At 36.3% G+C, this 22,837-nt stretch overlaps 1 protein-coding gene across 2 annotated transcripts in view; it reads left to right on the top strand.

Moving 5' to 3' along the window:
- Wdr7 (WD repeat domain 7) overlaps positions 1–22,837 on the top strand; it is a 259,944-nt gene that overhangs the window by 134,147 nt on the left and 102,960 nt on the right. For both annotated transcript variants that reach the window (XM_034517777.1, XM_034517776.1), the window contains one exon: positions 20,509–20,730. In XM_034517777.1, coding sequence (XP_034373668.1) covers positions 20,509–20,730 — 222 coding nt within the window. The remainder of the gene's footprint in view (positions 1–20,508; positions 20,731–22,837) is intronic.

Below are 22,837 nucleotides of genomic sequence, written 5' to 3'. Positions count from 1 at the left end.
AAACGTTTTCTCTAAAAAATTTCCAGTCTGCTCCAAAGCACCGTCCTAGGCAGGCCTCGCTACCGTTTGATTGTCTCTAGGTTAATATAGATGGATGGATGGATGGATGGATGGATGGATGGATGGATGGATGGATAATGGATGGATGGATGATGGATGGATGATGGATAGATAGATAGATAGATAGATAGCCCTAGTTATTTATTTGTTCAACTCCCATTTTGACTTCTGTGCCCTTTTTTAAAGATTTATTTGCTTTAATTATGTGTTTGTGCATATTTGCACATAGGCATGTGCACATGAGTATTAATGCCTTGGAGGCAAGAGGTGTCAGATCCAGATGTGTCGGGTTTCCTGGAGCCAGGGTGTAGACAGTTATGATCTGCCTGATATGAGTGCTCACAGTCAAACCCAGGTCCTCTGGATGAGCCCAGTGTGTTCTTAACTGCTGAGCCAGCTCTGGAGCCCCAGACATCCCTGCGTCTTAATTCAAGTTCCAGGCCCATCAATTTTAAACGTACCTCTGATTAGGGATTTAACATTTACTTAATTAAAGAGTCCTGAACTTCAGGCTTAAATATGCCTGATCTCCTAGTGATGGTATGCAAAATGTCGGCAGCCCGACTGGTCAGTTTTCAGAGAGATAGTCCTTAATGGTTATTCTTTGGAGTCATTCTCTAACAACTTTAATAGTCATTATGATCGCTTGATACAGCTTTGAAGTTTAACATATTTTAAGTCATAACATACTACCACATAGATTTCTTTTTCTTGTTGTCAGTTATTCACGCAAATAACTTAGAAGTAGATAATGCTTTTTCTTCTTGTTTAGGGAACATTTCACTTTTCTTTCCTCTTTCCTCTGCCCTTTGTAATACAGTGGACCTGGAAATATCACCTATGTTCTCCTTGAATGCCTGGGCCTGCGTGGTCCATCAGTTTCAGTTTCCTGGGATGACAGACAAATCCCGGCTTATTTGAGAAAATTTGAACAAGTAGACTCATTTTCATAGACACTGACCTGGGCTAGGCTGTAGTTTTGGTTGCTGTTTTGACAGTCATTTTCCCAGAAAAACATCTATGTCAATCAGATCATAACTGCCTTTTCTGTCTCTAGTTCTTGTACATAATTATGTGTAAACAATGTATCATATAGTCTTAAGTATTTTAAAACTCACTTTTTTTGTTTGTTGGTTTGCTTATTTGCTTCTAAGACAGAGTTTCTCTGTGTAGCTCTGGCTGTCCTGGATCTCTCTCTGTAGACCAAGCTCACTTTCAATTCAGAGATCTGCCTGCCTTTGCCTCCTTAAGTGCTGGAATTAAAGGCATGCATCACTCACTATTTTAGTTTTTAAAGGTATTATAGCATATATATATATATATATATATATATATATATATATATATATATATATAAAATCTATTAGAACTTATTTTTATACTTAACTAAGTAGTACCAAGATTTCTATATGTTACTGTGTCTAACTGTAGTCTAGTTACAGTTCATCCATTATTTTGGGAATCCACATATTGGTTGTTAGAGTTTTGTTTGTTTGTTCTCCCCATTAAACATCTTGGTGCTATGAACATGTTATCCATGCCATTTTTATACTTATATACTATAATAGTATATAATAGTATACTTATATACTATAATTTTTATTTTGATGTGTACCTAGGACTATTACTCAGCATATGCAAATGTTACCTGAGATTATATGGTTTAAGAACTGTTCCAACACATACTGGACTGTTTTTCAATTTTGCTAGTTGAAGTAGACATAGTGGCATGTGACATAGTTCCATTGTTTTCGAGGTGGAGGCAAAAAAATTTTATGAGCCCATGAACAGCATAGCCACATCCTGTCTCAAAACAACAACAAAAATACATTCTTTTTAGATAGAAAAGATTTGATTAGTTCACAAGGAGGGGTGATAACCTGTTGTACTTTTAGCTGCATCAGAGTTTGAACATATGTCTTTCATGTTTTTTGAAAGGCATGCTCAAAAAATGTGAAGTTTTTTTTTTTTTTTTTAAAGGAGTGTGTCTATGTTTGTGTGTGTGCATGTGTGTTCAGAAAAGTTTGGGATTTTGTTGTTGTTGGTGGTGTTTTTCTATTGGGTTGTTCGTCATTTTGATTGCAGAACTTCTCTGTGTGTCTGGAATACTAGTGCTTTATCATTTGTTAGTAGCTTCTTTCACATTCCACACAGCCTTGCATTTTAATTTTCTTTCAAGAACTTATCCAGGTCTCCTTGTATTCTTAGTGCTTTTTTGATCTTAAGAAAGTCTTCATACCATCGTTTCTACTTTCCTTCAAACGTTAGTGTTTTACCACAGTCAGCGCAATTAGTAGTTTGCTAATAGGTAATTTTGTGTGTGATGGAAGAGTGATTTCCTTTTACTCACAGAGCAATCAGACACAACAAAAAACATGTTTTCATTGTGCATCCATGACCATTGTGCATGACCACTGTTTTCAGTGCGTGTCTGCATGACCTCTGGTTTATTGCTGTTGCTTGCTTTCTCCTTATTTTATATCTGTCGCAGGACCTTGCTGTTTTTATTACTGTAGCTTTATAATCAGTGTTCATACTCTATAGAGCTTGCTTTCTTTTCTTCATTGTTGTTTTCCTCTTCAGAGATGTCTAGCTTATTCTTGGAGCTTTGTTCTTCCAATAATACATTGTATAGTCAAATTAATAATTCATCACAGGCTTTGCTGGAAACCACTCTCTCCCTGTGCACCTGCTTCTGGAAAGGACTGGCTTTGAGAGCAATGCTGTTCTTTGCAAATAAATGCGTCCTGAGCAGGCATGGAGGGTGGGGAGTGGGGAGAAAGGCTTGTGACAAATCTCTTGTCTTGTCCTTCGTTGTCCATCAAAAAGGGGGCACTGAGGGCACTGTGAGCCAGGAAGCCAGGAACCCTCAGGGACATCCCCTCTGAGGCAAGCAGAGGTGGGAGGATCAGGTCCCATTAATCTCCACTTCTTAATTACTCCACTTCTTAAGTTTTCCAAGACCGACCGTGGGCCCAGCATCCTGAGCTCTCTGACTCCCAGGTATCCTGGCAGAAGTCTACTTTTATAACTTTAAAGAGCCTGTAACTCTTTGTCAGGATTCATCATTGTGGATTCAAATAAAAGTGAGAAACCTTTGAAGTAAAAGACTTGTTATAGTATAAATGTCTTAATTACTTTCCTAGAATTATTTAGACTTCTGCGTATAGCTGTCCTGATATAGAAAGGACACTCTTGAGTAGCTTTCAGAACTTCACAAACATTTTTGAGAGAAGCAAGACTTTGCTGCATGAGCTCATGTTGCCTTCGTCCCATCTCCCATCTCTGTATTTATAGGAAGGAGGGCTTACTGTCTGAGAGCACAGCTAGCCTAACATGTGCTCCTTGACATGTGATTGATTTTACAGCCAAGGAGGCAGAAGGTGTGTTGTGGCATGTTGGAGACCTCTGGTTTCATTTCTCTTTGTATAAGGTAACACTAAGGAGCCTATGAGAATGCACCCCGAGGAACAAGATGTAAATTCTGTAAATAATATGATCCACAATGCTATGTTCTCTATTGGCTCTGTATAAATCATTCCAAAATAATTACTTTCCTGTGAGGCAGGATGCAAGGCTCCTTTGTTGTTGTGATGTTGTGTTGTTATTGTGTTATACTACAGAGGGACAAAAGAACTAAGTAGTGGTTTCCGATTTAGTATTTCTTCCACAGAGTGTGGCCGCATTAAACTCCTTGCAACACACTCAGACACACACACATGCACATGTGCATGTGTGCACTGTATACATTTAACCAGTGTGACCTCTTACATATATTCATACCTGTTTATGCATGTGTAATATGTCCACAGTTACCTTGCAGTACTCTGGCTTATGCCAAGATTCTGTTACTGAGGGAAAGACACACAGTAGTAAATCCAAAATGATTTTTCACTACTTTTGGAGGGCTTCACATTAAGCAAAGTGGGAACAAGGTTAGCTGGAGAACAGATGAGGTGGATCTCTCTGTCTCTGTCTCTGTCTCTGTCTCTGTCTCTCTCTCTCTCTGTGTACACGCTCATTTATGTTCATGTAGACAGATGTACATGTGTGCAGGCATGAATACAGATCAACCTGAGGTGTTGTTCCTTAGGCTTCCAATGGTTTTTGAGACAGGTTTTCTTACCAGAGCATGGGGTTTGGTAGTTAGGCTAGACTGGCTGACCTCTCTTCCCCAGCACTGGGATTCTGTGCATGTTGGCTGTTACATGGGTTCTATGGATCAAACTCTGGCCTTCATGCTTGGCCAGATAGCACCTTATCAACTGAGTTGTCTCCCCAGTCCAGTCTGGCATTTGAACTGTGACCTGTGTCAGGGTCTGACAGATGAAAGAAGCAACATGGAAGCTTTCCGTTCCCGCCATTTATTTTGTTTCTTACTTGATATGCAACTAGGTGTTCCCAGTCTCTCTCTCCAGTCGTCTTCCCTCTCTTCCATGCCACTGTATATTCGTCCTGTCTTGTGGTGTGACCTTTTACCCACCCAGGAGTGATTTCCTGCCTCCTCTCATTGCTCCAAGGTTTTACTTTTAGCTGCTTCCCAGTCAGTCTTCTTTGCTTCTGTGTCTCAAAAGTGTTTAAACTCAGCTGTATTTAAACTGATCTTTAAATACAGGCTCTTTAAATGGGAGCCCAAGTTCCATTCCCTAGCACCCACACCAAAAACAAACAAAAACTAACAAACATAGCCACATGGACCTATAAGCCTAACCTTAGGGGAGTAGAAACAAGCAGGTCCTGGGAGCCAGCTGGCCGGCCCGTGTATCTAAAACATCAAATTTGAGGTTGAGTGAGAGATCTTGTTTCAAACACTAAGGTGGAGAATCATAGAGCATGGTACCTGGTGTCCTCCTCTGGCTGCCACGGTGAGCCTGGCTGCGCACACATGCACACCCCAATCAATCATAAAGAACAACAAAGCGATAAACACAACAGAGCGACTTTGATGAAATCTCTTGTCTCCATTTTTGCTGCTTTCTCCCTAACTTCAAAGCTATTGAATTTTATATCTCAAATCTCTTCAGTGGATAATTGTTGGGATTATCTTTCTAATAATCACTGTGAAGTTTTGGAAGTCTTCTCTTGTTTTTTATTGCTTTTATAAATCAGTTTCCTCAGTCTGATATTCACAAAACTTCACTTCATACTTCTTGATCTCTGTCTGGTCAGTATGAGCTGGACTTATTCTGCTTCTACCCTCTATTTATTCATTCAACACAAAGTCCTTAAGTGGCCACGCACAGGCATTGGACTAGGCCCTTGGGCAACATCTATAAACACAGTGATGGAAATTTCCATCATTATCTTAATATAACTGCATTCTTCCAGGTAGGAGAAGTGATTGTGGGAGGGTGATGAGCATATGAAATGAATGTATTAACATTTTCTTCATTGATTTATTTAGTGTGTACATGTATATGCAGGCTGCATTGGGGCAGTTGGCTTTCTTCTTACATCATGTAGATTCTGAGTATTGAACTCAGGTCATGAGGCTTAGTGGCAAGTGTCTTTTTACATAGTGAACTGTCTCACCAGGCCATGAGTGCATTTTAATGTGTAGTTGAGATGGGAAACAAGTCGAGCAGGGTAAGGAGGAATAAAAGGGAAGAATCTATGTGATGGACAGGAGAGGATGGATGTCAGACTTCTGCTTACCCCTTTCTTCCTGTCTAATCCGAATGCTTCTCTAGAATGCCACCTGTTTCAAGCCTCTTTAGCCTGTTGGGACCACATGGCTGAATATCCATGAGACTTTTTTTTTTTTTTTTTTTTTTTTTTTTTTTTTTGGTACTTGATTCATAACAAGTATTGCTTTCTCCTTGGATTTAACTTATTTGTCCATCCATTCTTGCTTTTTCTGATAGTTATTCTTATCAAGTTAGTTTGGCATGTAGGAGATTAGTAGACCACATTTATGGGTGTATCTGTGAAGGTGTTTCCGGAAGTTACTGCTGTGGTAACAATGGCTGAAGAAGACCTGCTTGAATACGGATGGCACTGCCCAAAGCTGAGAGTGCAGGAAACAAAATGGGAGGAGGAGGAGACCTCACAGGGCAGGCTCAGTCTCTCTCACTGCAGCTCTACTTCAGGATCCCGTTGTCTTGATGTTCTGCCTCCCAGTGGACCTGAAGCAGTAGGCCAGATGACCCTGGATGGACACTGTGACCCCAAATCGATGCTCCCTTCCCAAGTTAGTTTCCTAGTGCTTTGTCACAGTGATAGAAATGGAAACAACACAATTTGCTGTTAATTTCCAAAAGCTTTGCAAAACTTTTGATTTGTTTATTACTTCTTTAAGATATTTGCTTAACTATCGGTAATTAAGAACATCAGGTTTACGTTCTGGCTGTGTTACTTAACAGCTATGAGGTTAAGAAACATACTCAACCATTAATCATGCCTTGGGATATTCACCTTGTCCCTCTGTCTAACACTGTGTTCTCCCCTGTTTCCTATTTTACTGTTTGCCGTCCATACCTGTGTACTTTTGTCTTTGTTGAAGCTATGTAGGAAGGTAGAGGCTGATGTAGGCCTTATTTCCTCTTTCGTCAAATGTGGTTACATGAGTAGAATGTGGGCGCTGGTAATACTTAGTGTCTTCCATGAATATATAAATGCACAAATACAGGAGGAGATGTACAGTGAATGTTTATGACCACTGAATACAGAGGAGTCAGTATTAACGTTTCTCAGTGATGCAAGGAACACCTCTGCTCCCCAGTCTCTGCCTGAGCCCGACCACTCCCACTCTGACTTTCAATTGGTTTCCTTCTGTGTTGCCTTTGGGAATCAGGTAAGCATAGTCTACTTTAAAGTCCTTATATTTATGGTTTTAGTAGCCTGGATTTTTGTGTGAAGTAACTAGTAAATGATTATGTTTTGTGGACATAAATGCAAGCAAAATGTTTTATAATGTCTGGAAGAAGAGAGGATGAGAAAGGGTCTCCACCACCCTGAGTCGCAGCCCCTAAGTGGTGGGAGTTCCTGGAAGGGGAGTGTGCGCTTTCCCAAGCCTTTCATCCTGCTGACCAGAAACAGGCTGGGTATATGCTGCCAAGAGTGTACTTTTTTTTTTTGATAAAACCATATAATGAACCTGTTATCTGTCCAGATTTCTAAAATCAGTAGTACTTTGTTGACATGAATCTCCCTGTGATTTCCCCATGAGAGCACAGTTTAATGAGTTCAACTGTTGAGATATTAACATGTGAGCTCATCCAGAATATACAAATACCATAGTCCATCTCTACCAAGACACACTTACCCATTTTCACCATCCCTGAATTTGATCTATGTTTACAACGGTTTAAAAAAGCTAACCCTTCCCCTCCTCCCCCACTGACCTAATGCTTCACTGCTTTCCTCAAATAAAAAAAATCAATATACGCACCAAACACTCATGAGCAACCCTGTAATAATAAAGCAGAGTACATGAAATTGAAATAACTAATTCCAGGAAAAAAACTGAGTACCTTTGTAACCAACCACAGCCTTAAAAACAGATGATGTGCAGTATTGGAAATATAAAAATGGCTTTAATTTAATTTCCCGAAGAAATCCTTAATCTCCATCTGAAGGTGTTAAAACGACGCTTCTGCCTTTCTTTGCTTTCACAATCATGTATTTAATGTAAGAAATTCTAAACCAAGATTTCAAAATCTTCAACCTAATTCATTTTATAATTTCTTGTCTTAACCTTTTAATTCCACACACATCGTTATCTGAACATTTATAATGGAACATACACATTCTAAATCATTGTATTTTATATCAAATATTAAAATATTCTATAGTGCAAAGTATTTTTGAAAAGTGTATATTAATTTTCCTAGAAACATATTTCCTCCATTCTCTGTTACCAGCTTTTGTTTGGTTGGCTTCTCATTTCTCAAAAATTTACACTAAAAATTAAATGTACTTAAAAATATTCGCTCTTTATTCTATTGAAAATATATCAAATTCTTATGCAGAATAGTAAAAGATCAAGGTATAGTATTCATTGTTTTACTAATCTTTTATAGTTGTACTTTGATAAATAAATAGATCATCTAAGATTCAATAGGCCAATTGCAGCATGTAATAGCTATTCAGAGGCAATTAAACTGCCTTTTTTCATGCCAGCATGTGAGCCGCCCTTTTACAACCTTCAACTTGATTCGTGGTGATTCAAAATTAACTTAAAAGTCTTGTTTGCTGACAGCTTAAAGCTTAATTGACTGAAAGCCAAATAGAGTGTGTTCTGTATTCAGCACTAAGGCTATTGATAAAGCCATGTGTAAATTGTGCATGGTGAAAGACAGTGATTGGGCCTCCTGTTCATGTATTAGTCCACAACTTAGCATTGCTGCACAGTCAGAATTGCTTTGTCGAGTCTTTTATCACACCAGGTTAACTCTCTCTGGAGCTGCCCCAGCAACAGAGCAGTCAAGTATTGAGCTTCCGCGATACTGTGGGCCTGCCGTGGTACTGTTTCTTATTTGTGATTTTGTGTAAAAAATATATAAAACCGGCTTTATTGCTGAATGAGACCTCTGGTGGCATTTTTCAGGAACCTTGTGGGTTTTTTTGTGTTGGTCACTTTAGAAAATAGCCAAGTCTTTGGGTTGAGAGTTTTGAAAATATTTTAAGGAAAATTAGCATTATGACATTGATATCTCTTACAAAAATTAAATTTAGCCATTTTGAACATTTAACTGGGATAATAATGGATGCTTAGTAGCCTCAAGTCTGATGTAGCTATTACATCTAATAATAATTCGACTGTACTATACTTCAAGTGATTTTTACACAAAACATATTCCACTGATTATTGACTCTTACATATGTATATGTTTTATTAATTGATCTGATACTGATTTAATAGTTTAAAAATTAAAATTTTCATGTAACACATGTTGAAGATTTTTTATAAGTAACATTTGTAGTGCAAGTTTTGATTTTTTTTGACGTACTGTGCATGTTGATATTTAAATATGCTTATGGAAAACTCTTCTCTTTTTCTGAGGTTAGCTTTATTTTACAAAATCACCTTTCAAAATCAATGAAGATTCACTATATATTTTTGAATTCTCATTAACATATGTTGTCTATACTAAATAAATATTTGAATTGCAATTAATCTAACATATCTTTAAAGGCATGAGATCTTTCAAAAACAACATTTTTGTTTCTTTTTTTTATAATGTAGTTTTGCATATAAAAACAGTTGTTAGAAAGCAAATGAAATTTGGTCCCTTGTTTTTAGCATATTTAAAGAGGAGGCCAAAGTTTAAGTATAGGGATAAAAATGATTACCACTTAAAATAAAATAAAATGATTTTCCCTATAAAACATTTTTTAAAATGTAGGACAGGGAGCATAAGTTTTGGGTCCATGGTTACAAGTAAGAGATTTTCTGTTTCGAATTTGAGAGGGATTCAAATGATATGGCCAGGCCTTGCAGACATCGCCAGCCCTGCTGGTGATCACAAAACCCCAAGCGTACTGGAGGACCCCAAGTCAGTGTTAGCAGCACCAATGCTTTCTAATATGTTTGACTTTGATCTTTCGAGGTGAGGTCTTACATTGTCGGCCAGCCTGGTTTGGAACACACTGTGTTGCAGTCTGGATCTTATACTCCTGGCAGCTGATAGCTGCACCAGTTTTATAAATTGTGTCTGTTTTAGAAATTCATTTTTTGTAAGCCATTATAATTATAAATTTTTATATATTATATTTGCTGCAAAGGAATATTTTTTCAAACTTTTGAGAATTTTTAACTTGGGAAGGTGGGAGTTCATGCTCTCAGCCTTTGTGCTGAGTCCGGACGGATCTCTGCTCACCTCTTCTCTGTTACAGTGTGGGTCATTTCTAGTATGCCTGTGTTTCTTCAACCGTTCCAAAGAAGTTTCTCCTTTTCCTAGGGACTAGTCTAGTACCCATCCTTAGTTCATTCCTCGATCAGTTCAGTACATCTGCTAAGGAAAAGTATGCCCATTGTATATTCCAGAGCATGTTGACAGAATTCTGGAAACTTCAGTGTCACATGCCACTCTGGGACAAGGGACCATTAAAAATGACCTGGGGTGACAATAGGTTTTCTTTTTTAATTTGTTGAATCATGAAATCTTTTACTAATTATGATGTGGTATAATTGCCAAATTATCCAAATATTTCTGTACTTATTTCTTAGCAGCTGAAGCTTTATTATTATTATTATTATTATTATTATTATTATTATTATTGAAAATGATAGACCAAAAACTAATAATCAGATTATGAAAATTTCAAATACTAGTATTTTATATGTTTATAGTATATAATTGGAATATTAAAGCATTTAGCAAATAAATGAACTCTTTTACTTGTGTTTATGGCCAAAAATACACCTGGGAAAATATAGCATCTTATTCATTTAAATATTCAAATAATGCTACAACTCGCATTTGCTTTAAAATCTATATTAAATAAGTTTTAAATGGTAAGTTATAAAACTATAGATGGGATTATAAGTATTTGGTCATATATTTTTATTTCTGCTTTATAAGTAAAGGACAAATTAATGTCTCAGTGAAACAATGTTTTCTTTAATTTCAACTTGAAAGCGAGTTTGGTGTTATGCCAAGAACAAATTAGCTTCACTATCAAATGATCTAATACCTAAATGAAGACGATTCTGTGTTATATATTTAATCTTCTGGGTAATAGAAGATAAGCATACCTTGATTTTCTCCCTCAATTTCATAACTTTTAAAATAATAATGGGTTTGGTAAAGTAGTTACTCAGGAACTGAAATGAGCATCTATTGAAATTAAGATAATAATTATATCACTATAAGAAGCTTTATTTAAAATACACTCTAAGATCAAGGCAAAAATTTCCTACTAATGGATTCCCTATTGATATCAGTCTAATTCTGCTTGATTTTTTTTTTTTTTTTTTTGGAGCTAAATAACATTTGATGCTGAAAGGTCGGAAAGACACTGAGTTTTATATGCATAGAACAGTCTGGAATGACTTGATTATAGCTCTGAGGTCGTCTTGTTTCTAACCTAGACTGATCATTGCACTAAAGTCCTCTTCCCCATTCTCTTGTCGTCTTTGCGTGCTAATCCACAGCAATATTTGGGAGTATTTCGTTGGGAGGATACAGTGTGTGGGAGGGACTGAGACAGCTACACACTGTGAGCACTTACTTGCTCGTCCATACTAATGCTTTAGAGGATGCCGAACAAGTTTAGATGTTAAGCTTTTTAGGAAGAGTGAATGATGGCTAATGATTATTTAATGACAGATCTCTGGACTGAGAGGCATTTAGCACTCAAAGTATACTGCGAAGCCTATTTCTCAAACCTTTAGACAGGTTTATTTGGTCTCACCTTGAATAGAACAGTACCATATTGATTTCATTGGTGTGGATTTAAACACACTATCGGCTTAGAATAGCACTGCTATGCAGTACAGAGTGATTGGCCGAACCCTTATGGCGACTCAAAGCAATTCTTTCACATTACCACGTGAGCTTCAGACATGATTATGAATTATTTCCAATAGTTAGAATTTAGTGAATGACTTTGGAAAATATTTGTATATGTATCCTAACAACATGCAGACATTAATCGACAGGAAGATTTATGTAGGAATACCTAAGACTTAAATCTATATTTTAAGTTAGTAGCTTTTACTGCCTATAATATTTGAAGACACTTGTTCTGTGGCGATTATGATTTTGTATATGCCACACTGAGTTTCCCTTTCTGTGAAAGCACTTAAGTGTTCAGTTGGTGGATGATAAAGTTGGTTTTGCTTAGTGTGTTTTAATATTCCCTTTGAATCTCCATGTAAGATTTATTATAGTTACTTCAAATATCTAATAGAGTATCCTGCCTAAAATTATATATTAACATTATTGCATACAGTGTATAAAAATTTATCTTACATTTTTCTAATCAATTTTGTTTACTTATTATATAAGAAACATTTAAAATGGTACAGTGTTGAAAGTCCCCAGTAGCAATTCAGGTTGGATCAAATTTTAAATATTAACACAATTCTATGCACAGACACTGACATCTAAGCCAGTGAAGATTCTCGACATTGGTTTGGATTATGCTTACCTACTCTTTATACCTTTCATCTTCTCACTGAAACACAGCAGCTCCTGTGCCTCCATCCCTCCCACCCCCTCCCACCCCCTCCACCCTCCCACTCCCAGCTGTGTCCTGGACCCATGAGATGGTTTACATCCTGAGCTGGACTTGCTCTCTCTTCCTTTAAAGATTTTTAATATTATCTGTTTTTTTTTTATTGAAAATATGGAAAATAATTGTGAAATGCTTATAGTTGTATCATGACAACAAATACATAGCACTAGTGGATGTTTGATGCTCCGTAAATACAGGGGTGGAATTTGTTTAGATCCATTTAAAAAATTAAAAATAGACTTGAACTTTTTGATAATGATTTTAAATGGGGAATTTATTTCTTCAACATATTTTGATGGGATTTTCATTTATAAAATGTGTTATCATTTATTTTACAGAAATTAAAAACATTGGGTAAAGTATTAGAGAAATGACCTTTTTTCTTGCTGATTGAAAAACCAAGTTATATCTAAGAGTAGTCTTAATTACAGATTTTCTTCTGGCTGTAGTTTGTTTCTCTCTGTGTTGAGTCCTTGCATGGGCACTTATGACACTAACACTGGTGATCTTGTGGGGTGGGTGAGAATTCTCAGTGTTTTATCTTCTCTTGATTGATATTCATTTTTTTCTTTTCAAACAGCTTCATACTTCAGTAAACTGATAGTCAGACATCTTTGGTATGTGTGTTTACCAACATTAATATATACATACTTTATGACTCTTTTATATATGGGAATATGTTTTATAGTATAAATAGAATTAAGACAAGAGTCTATCAGGGAGTTCTCTCTCTGTCTAACTCCTAAGTAGCCTAATGACTTACACTAGTCAAGAATAATTTTGAATAAATCATTGTTTTAGCCTATAACAGAAATAGATTGCTATTAATCTAGCATCGTGTCTATCAACCTGAGCATTTTACTATATACCTATGTAGGTTGAAACATTAAACTTTTCTGTTAGTGTTCATTTTATAAATGACAGATCTTCCAATCTATGGTCATACTATTTTAAGGAATAAGCTGTTCCTGTGTCTCTCAAGTGTTAAGATGAACTCAGAATGTCTGGGAAGGTTTTGAAGCCCAGAGGCTGCTATTTTCTGACATGTGCAAGATTGATAACTAATATCCACATTTTAAATGGAGTTAACAATAGGAAATCATGTACAAGAGATGAATGGAAGAGAATCAGTTTTATATCTGTGCATGCTTCCAGTTAATAGTATAAATATAGTATAGTAGTATAAAAATAGTATAAATAGTATACATTTTCTTTTAATAAAGGAAATATTTGTGGACAAAAACTCTGTGAGAAAAAAAGTGCCAAATAACAACTGAAATTAATTTGATAATCTAATTAGCAATGTGTTAAAATGAGGATATGCAAAACAGTAAGTTAAATTAAAACCACATGCAATAATCTCATAAGCACATTATTCTCCTCCTACATGCAGTTAAAAAAACAACAAAATTCTATACATATGAAAAGATTAAAAATGAAAAATTTGTGTAACTGTCTATTAGATTCAAACTTTCCAGTTCTTCATACTTCCTGAAGGTTTTTAGAAATTTGTGATAAAATGAGAGTTGGCCTCTCAGCAGCTTACCTTTAGCTTAGACGGAATACTTGTGTGATAATGAGAAGCAGACAGTCAGTAATTTGTCAGTGGCTCTTTAGACTTTGAGCATGGACCTTGTTCCCTGTGGTTGACTTTTTTCTGTAAACTCAGGTGTTTATATTCCTGTTTTTTTTTTTTTTTTTAATTAATGGGGCTCTTTTAAAAATTTCCAACTTGCCTATGACTTTTCTATTTTTTAGAGTTCTTTTTTCTATATTTAACCTCTCCTAAGTTTATTTTTTATTTTTTACATTTTTTATTCAGTTCCCAGGGATTATGTATGCTAAAGGTTATCACATTTTAATAACTTCCTGGATGCTGAGTTCTCTGTCTCTGTTTCTGCTCTTTGTGCACTGAGTAGAGTCTTCACTAGAAAAGTTGGCCCTGGGCTGAGCCATCAGGAGTTGAGTCAGATCTGTGGTCATTACTACCAAGGTATTGTGTTCTCCTAACTTCTGTTTCCATCCCTCCTACTTAGCAGGAGGCAGCAGAAGGGAGAATGCAGCCTGTGATGAGTGTTCAAAGGCAGAGGCAGCAAAAAACCCTGGCAACTCCAATGTCCTCCACAAAAGCCTTTTACAATAGTGACTTTCAGTGGAGTCTCATTGTTTCATTATTAGGAATGAAAGTTCAGTAATTAAAACAAAAGTACTACAAGTGCTCTGTACATAAACACATGTCCTTGTTGACACCTCATGTGGTTTAAAGCTGCTGTCCCTTTGGTCTCAATTTTATACCACTGATATAATTTTTATGTGAATCCGATAAGTGCTTTGTCATTTTATGCATAAAAACGTTCCAGGTGTAACAGTTTATTTTACTGAGTTGTAATGAGCAGGTATAAAAATCTCTGTAGATGTCCTCTGACTGTCCAGGAATTCGTGTTTTAAAATGTCTTCAGTTACAGCTTTCTGTGTAAGTCTCAACCTAGGAGTTGGGTCTTTTAGAGCAACAAACAAGTAGAAGAGATTATATGAATGATTTGATGTTTTCAAATCTGTACAGTTTATATAAACATCTCTGAAATTTCTCTTTTTTTCAAGAAAATCGTTACAATTTGTATAGCTATAGATAGATAAGATGTTTTTAAATTCCTGTGGGTTGTTTTTCGGTTTTTTTTGTTTCTTTTTTTTTTTTTTTTTTTTTTTTTTTGTTTCTTTTTCTTTAATATAGTGAAAGTGCAGTACAGGTAAAGACAAGAAAACTAATTTGCTTTTTGATGTTTTTTGAAAAAAGGGAAAGTAGAGTAATGCAGACCACAGAAAGCAATGTAGTAGCACTATGTGAAGAAAAAGAACTATTTACATGATTCCTGGAAAGCATGCAAGCCCCTGTCAGTGGTTAAGCTTTCTTTGGCATAGCCTGCTGGCATGCACCACCACAGCAAGCTGCAAGGGTTTAAATCATTAGCTCAGGACACCAATAACACTAATTGTTTTACAAAGTAATTTTAACATGGTCAGATATTTTTTTCATTGACCTGATATGACAGGAAATGCCTTCATGCATTTTTAAATGTACACACATACTACACATTTTTGCAGCGACATTACTTCAAAATAGCTTAATCAGTGAGTGGCTTGAGACACAAGCATTGTAGGACCCAGTATGTTCCAGCAGGGGGCCATCGTGCATGCATACAAATTAATAGTACGTTTGTTTACTCTGGTGTTTGGAGTGGGGAAAGGTGCATCACCTGCAACAAAAGCAGAAGGCACATTAGGTGTGGGGGCACACACCCCCCACCCCAGCAGTGTGTGGGGAACATGCTGGCAGACAGGCTTCAGAACAAAGCAACTATACATGGTTTTCAACACAATGGGAGGAGCTGCTAGGCTGCTCACACTGTACACATGCCTACTTTAAAACACTGTGGCAGTTTGAAAATAGACGTGGGTGCTCTGTTGCAGGCATTTAAATTAGTTGCTTTCCTTTTGTTTTTCTTAGAAGTTGAGAAGATGTAGACCACGTGTAGAGTATGTAGCTTTGTGAAGTTTTATATAAACTGAGTCACTCTAAGTTATACTAGCAGATGAAATTAAACAACATATAATGCTCCCCCTTATGGAATCATGGTTCAGACAAGGAACTGAAGCCTAGCAGTTCTAATTTGAGGTCCCTCAGAGGCCCAAAAGGGCCTGTGAGCCCAGAGTCAGCCCTAGGACATGCAGTCCAAGTCCTTTCTCACCATGTGTGGATTGTCACAGATCTTGCATTTGATCTATTCATTCTCCATTTAATAACTTTAATTTTGAAATATTCAAGAAGAAAGTAGTAAACGAGATAGCTGAAATTTAATCAGCAAACTATGATTGTACATTCCTTCAAAACTAGATTGTTTTAAAAGTGAGTTAATATTAAAAGACTTTTGCTTCTTTTAAGTATTTTAAAATCTGATTTTAGAAAACTTTTAAGACCTCTTTGGATTTCTAGTTTACATCTGGTGAAGTTTGACTTTTTTTTTTATGACATTATATTTTGTCTGTCTTACGGGAATCCTAAGAATAACATTTAGATGCTGAGAACTCCTCAGTTTCAATGTTTTGAAATATAATTCTAAAATATGGTCTACACTCTTTAAAAATCTCAAAAATATATGTGCTCACTCAGGTAACATCTCTTGAAAGCCTCACTAAGAATGTCAGATATTTATATGTGGGGATATCATCACATATGTTGAGTATCTACATATAAAGAGTTAATTAAGAGCATATAATGATGATGAAACGGCATACCTTAACAATGAGTTAATATTCCATTGAGCACCAGGTCCATCAGTTAAGATAGAAGTCATTCAAAACGACAGTGATTTTGGTTATCGTACATCTCAGACCATTTGCCCAACTTTTTGAAATCTGATTTGAAAGCTTTTTGATTTCACTGCTGTGAATCATATTCAGTTCAACTTCACTTGGTGTCCCGTTTTCTATCCTTTTCATGGTCAATATTTGCTAATATTGTCACATGACATTTTAAATGTCTTCAGGCTTGAGAAGCCAGAAATAGATAAATTGAAAATTTTAGAAGACTATTTTTCTAGTCAGAAAGTAGAAATCTGTTGCAGCTCTGGGAATTCATAGTCATTGCATCTTGAGTAGTGTGTCAAGATAGGCTGTTCTAATGCCACACAGACATTGTAAAAAAATTATTATTTTTCTTTAACTATTAAAGCCTAGTACTAGCAAAAAAAAAGAAAAGAAAAAAGAAAAGTTATTTCAAATAAAACAAGCCTATAGGAACCAGAATCTAAAAATATTTCCTAGCTTAATCTAAATTACTTAAAATAATTTCATTAGCTGCCATGGATATATCTATAACTCATTTTTCTTTTTATAAAAACATCTTTTGTTTTGATAAACTATATAATGATATGTGTCTTGTTAAGTGCAGATTATTTTCTCTTTGTTAGGTGTCACATCTCATTTTATACATGTGATTCTAAGACATTTTTAAACTAAAGAAAAGCTTTTGATATCTATTTCTACTATTTATATCTACCAAAAACAAATAGATGTTTCTGAGCTTCCAGAATCAATTTTTAGTACATTTTAATTCATATCAGATTTGTAAAATGTTCACATTATTATGAGTGTCACTATTGTATTGGACTCTATAGTATACCAAAAACTTCTAACAAAAATTGCTGTTCTATGACCAGTGTTAAAATAATGTACCAGCTTTAAAAATCCTAGTGTTATGTTTGTAAAGTCCGACATGTTTTACACATTGTTACAATTTGAAGGGAATCTCAATTGAATTCAACTACATTGTTCATTAATTTTAACTAGAATTTCCTAAAAGTCAACTAAGAAAGCATTATGATATGCAGTTCTAAACAAAGAATCGATTTTTAAAAAAACAGTTTTCCTATATCAAACCACAGAATTCCTAAAGTATTTTATCAGAGTAGTAAATTATGGTATCTACTTATCTACGGTTTTAATACCTAATACAATAACAATCTTCTATCAATATATGGCTAATTGCAGATATAAAGTATCTACTGGTAGTTCATCTCTCATAAAACCGCCTTTAGCTTTAATTCAAGTCCATTGATTCCTATTCCAGTTAAAGCTGAAGAACTTAATATGTCTTTTAATCCTTTTATTGTAAGCTAGGATAAAATTAATTTTACCCCAGAACTGCACAAAGCCAATTAACATGATCTTTAGAGTTATTTAGTAAAGTGCTTCAAATTGTTACATTTATCTTGACCTCTCAGTTGCACCCTCCGACTGCTTTTTAAATGAAGTAATCAATATCTCACAGCCCTTGTAATAGCTTAAACTTCTCAAATATTTTACCTGTGCTTCAGTTAAGCTGTAAGCAAAGTGTTTATTCTTGTTCCTGTAAATCTGGAGTCAATTATGCTAAATCTAAAGACAGTTGTGTCCTTTTGAGAAACCCTATGAATTAAACAGTTGTTTTAATGAAATCAAACCCCTCACATTGTGTTAAGAGTCGCCCAGTCATCAGGAAGCATCATGCCCACAGAGAATGTATTTTCTGTTTGCAACTTCAATAGAAGATGTTCATGTCCCTCACCATCCAGTTCCTTCTATTTTCTGCACAGGGTAGTTGAAGGTATTAATTTTCTTACTGTGATAGGGTGATCAACCGTCCTGTCAAGAAAATGGATCTCTGTGTCACCCTTTAGCATGATTAAATGGAGCCATGTCTCTGTGAGAAAAAAAAAAAAATACCAGATTTTCATGAAACTGTGGGAAGACTTACATTTAAAGAATTATTTTATTTTTAACATGTCCAGATCTCCCTTTTGATCGGCAGTTTCATTTATGGGAAAACATTGCAGCTAATTAACACATTATTTTTTTTTTAACAGAAAATGTAGACCAGACCAATAAAGGAAAGACATTTCCAAATCCAGGAAACTAAAGGCAGGTTTGCCATTATTTTTGGCAGAGCACCAATGATGCATCTGGCCCCTTATGTGGTCACTCAGTACTCAATGTCCCTCTCAGTGGGTCTTCTTTTCTATTTCCTTGTTCACAAAGAGCTATCTTTTTACATTCGAGTGATTATAAAAATTAAATACTGAATGTTGGCACCACTAGAGTTAATAACTGTTTCAACAGTTTATATGAGCCCAAGCACATGCCAAACTTTAAATTCCACCAAGTGATGTAATTAGGATTTCATATTTTGCCACTTAGCAGAGGGCACCTGTTACAATCCTTACTATTAGTTTAGGGATAAAATGTCTAAATGGCTGACAGAAAGTACTGAATTAAACTGATGTAAAGTCTTAATTCCTTCCTCAGGAGTGGGAGTTAAGACAAGATTGAGGTAATTAAACAGAAGGAACATAGAGAAGGTGGGGGCCAGGGTGAGAGTGGAACTCCTCAAATGCCCCTTGGTTAATTTTTCTGCTGGAAGCTGACCATGTGCACGGCTGCGCCCCTCCCCCTCGGCCTGGCGTTGCGGAGGCTGAGCGCCGGGGTCAATGCCTTGCCTATTGATCAGCATCCCTGCAGCCCCTTGCTCCAGCAGCTGCTTCATCGGCTTCTTTCAGGGCCTGCTTCAGTACATTAGAATAGAAATCCATAACCAGAGCTGTGCTCATCCAAGCAGGGGAAGAAACTAAATTAAATGGTATAAAACAATCTTGGATCAGGAGTTTGTGCCAATTCATCTTGATCTAAGATGTCACACCGGGCTCTCTGTCTGAGCACCTGGGCTAGAGGCAGCCATAGTGAAAATAGATGGAGCTGCGATCATTCATTTGTCAGCTAAGGAGCAAGGCAGCAGTTAGCAATTCCCTTCTGCAGAGGTCAGCTGACAGAACAATCTGTGCAACTGCAGAATAGAGCTTTCCTTTGAACTATTGTTGTGGAGCACGCTCCTGCTGAGATGTGGGGGAGGGGAGCGGGTTGCTTCCTGTTTCCAGAACCCTGTGTGAAGAGTAAAGCATACAGTGGCACAGAAGATGACTCTAGTTACAGTTGCTATGAGCTCTAACTCCCCGTGTCTGTTAAGTACGTAAATAAGGTTCGGTTTCAATGAACGCGCAGGGTTATCAAACTGTTAAATATGACTTCGTCTAGAATTAAGGTCCTTTTAAACAGAGGAAGTGACTATTGTGTTTCTTCTCTAGTGTCCTGAAGCTTTTCCATTCTTTCCTCCTTCGTTAATACTTGTTAATATTTTTAATAAATATTTCTTTTGTCTTTAAACAAACAAAATTTCTGTGAAGTGGGAAAAAATGTAATGTTATAATATAGGCTGAAATTTTTTCTTAGTATAAAATATTTTTAAACATCTAAGAGTACAATTTTATAGGCAATGTAAGAAATGAGATGTGATTTTTTTTTCATGGCCTTAGGAGTTAAGAAGTCATTTTGTAACATCAGAGGAGCTTCATGATAAAACAGGGGACCTGTGATCTGAAATGAACACATAAGATTGCTCATGGTAATAAAAGGGGAAATAACTAAAATTTATAGGTAATTACTATATTTTAAGGAATAAACCCATAAAGATTTGGAGCTTTCTGTACTCGACTTGAGTGCTATTGACGAGGCGTTTCCATCTGTGTGATTGACATGTTCTTGTCCCACCCTGGTGTCCCAGTGCCATTTTCTGAAAATAACTATTCTTTCTGAAGGGTATAATCTACAATGTTCTAAACACATATACTTTTTGTAATGGTATTCTTTCTATTTGAATTCCTATATTTTGGTCTTTAGGTTGCTTATCAAGTGTTCCACAAATGAAAAAAATTTCCACGTCTTATGAAGAAAGGAGGAAGCAGGCCACGGCTATTGTTCTCCTGGGAGTGATAGGGGCAGAATTTGGAGCTGAAATTGAACCACCGAAACTGCTGACCAGACCTCGAAGCTCTAGTCAAATTCCTGAAGGGTTTGGCTTGACAAGTGGAGGCTCCAACTACTCATTGGCCAGACATACTTGTAAGTTCTCAGATTTCTGATGCTTATCCACTTGATTTTTAAGGCATTGTCTTTGTCAACAGAATATCAGAATACTGACTGTACCCGAGGTTTAGCATGTCTGTGATAGTAAGTGGAGTTAGGGAAGAGCACCACTCTTTGGCTTCAGTGCGCTTTAGTTATAATTGCTCGAGTTTCATTTTAAAGTTAAAACTTGATGTTTTCAGTTCTTCTCTAAAGAACACATTCCTGAAATTTGTGATCTTGAATTATTGATCAAGAGTCTTTTCCAAAATGTTTGAAAGCATGTGCATACACATGCATGTGCACACACACGTGTATGCGCACACACATACACACACACACACATACACCCATGCACATACATACTGCAGCACTCACTTCAAAAAGAATAGTTAAGACAGAGATTTTTTTTTTTTTTTTTTTTTTTTTTGTAGCCCGATTTGAGTGACCATGGCCCAGAGAACACAACTAGGTTACCTCCCTTCCCTTGTTCTCTTGTACAAGTAGTTTCATGAAGTTTTATAGTAACAGAAAGAAGAAAGTAAACAACTAATTTAAAACTACATCAGTAGCCACATTAGCAATGCAGTTACAGTCTCTGAAGCCATCTGATGATATTCTTAGCTTTTGAGTCGATGGAAGCAAGAGGTTTGCTAACTTAATAGATTTCAAAAGGTTTTTAATCTCTCCTCCACAGGTGCTAGTTCTGACATTGGGGTGGCAAGGAATGGCTGATTAGAGAGCTAAAGCACGCCTGGAATAAGATAATTAAGCCTCTGAAATCTGTAACATCCTAACCTCTAGATGCCAGTGCAGTTCTAATCAGCCAGTCAGTGTCTTCAGACACAGTGTATTTTCCGGGCATCCTCACTCACAAAAGCTAGTTTCAATTAAAAACTTGTAAAATACTTTCTGGAAAACCATGTCACTGGCACTAGATAGGATTTGCAAAGTTGCACCAGCGATTGAACATAGAAAATAGAACTAGCATGAGTGGCCTCTGTAATTAAAAAAAATCTCACTAACAGTTTTAAAGCGATACAACTATTGCAGTTCCTCTCATGGGTCTTGCAGTTCTGTGAGTGCTGTGCATGGGAGCAGTGGATGTAAGGTGTTCTGTAACGAGGTCTGTTGGTGTTGAACCTCTTTCAAGTAAGACCAGAGTCTTCTTCCCATGTCACAGAAGCATTTCTAATGAGTTGGGACATCTTTTTATTTATTTTATTTTTGAGACATGGTCTTACTATGTAACCCTGGCTAGCCTGGAACTCACAAAGATCTGCCTGCTTCCTTCTTTGGAGTGCCAGGACTAAAATTGTTTATCTATAGCCCCTACTGAATTGTGACATCATTTAAGGGCAATGTATAATCCTGCTGATATCAGGAGATGTTCTTCTTTAAAAAGTAATTTTTTTAAATGTCTTTTTATTTAAATTATGTATATGTGTCATGGGTAGGGTTAGTTGTTCTATGGATTAATTTATATCTCATTATTCAGGATTTGTAGAATACTTCTAATATCATTTTTAACCCATGGTTTGCCTATATAAAAATCTGGGATTCAAGAATGTACTTTCATAGGTCTTATCTTAAATGTAATGAATCGAGTTGCACATTAGAAAACTATAACTAGAAAAAGAGGAAATGTTTAAGGGAAAAGGAAAAGTTGCGGCAGAACAGAAATGGAGATTTCTTTTTCCAATGAAGTTTTGGGGATTTAATAAGGAATTTTAAAGGATGTTTATATTAGTTAGGATTCTTTAGAGAAAAAGCACTGAAAGAAAAAAAACAAACGAAGACTATATAATATATGCTAAAATATATATTAAAGAGACATTTATTAGAGTTGCTTATAGGCTGCAGCCCTGCGAGTCCAGTACTGGCCTTTCACTGGTGCCTTTAAGGGCTCAGAGGGATGCAGTGCTGCACTTTACACCCTGCCCACCCTGTGAACCAGGCCCTAACCTTCTCCTCATTCAGTTGAGCTCTGTGGATGCTGGAGAGAAGAGTCTCTTCCGGGGCATACTTGGAAACCCTTGGACTGCATGTCTGGAGCAGTTGATGTAAATCACTGAGTTCATTCTGTCCCTTTGTCACTATATAC

Source organism: Arvicanthis niloticus, chromosome 14 (assembly GCF_011762505.2).
Source record: "Arvicanthis niloticus isolate mArvNil1 chromosome 14, mArvNil1.pat.X, whole genome shotgun sequence".
NCBI lineage: Eukaryota > Metazoa > Chordata > Mammalia > Rodentia > Muridae > Arvicanthis > Arvicanthis niloticus.
The sequence above is the reverse complement of the archived record's forward strand: the minus strand, read 5'-3'. Positions and strand labels throughout refer to the sequence as shown.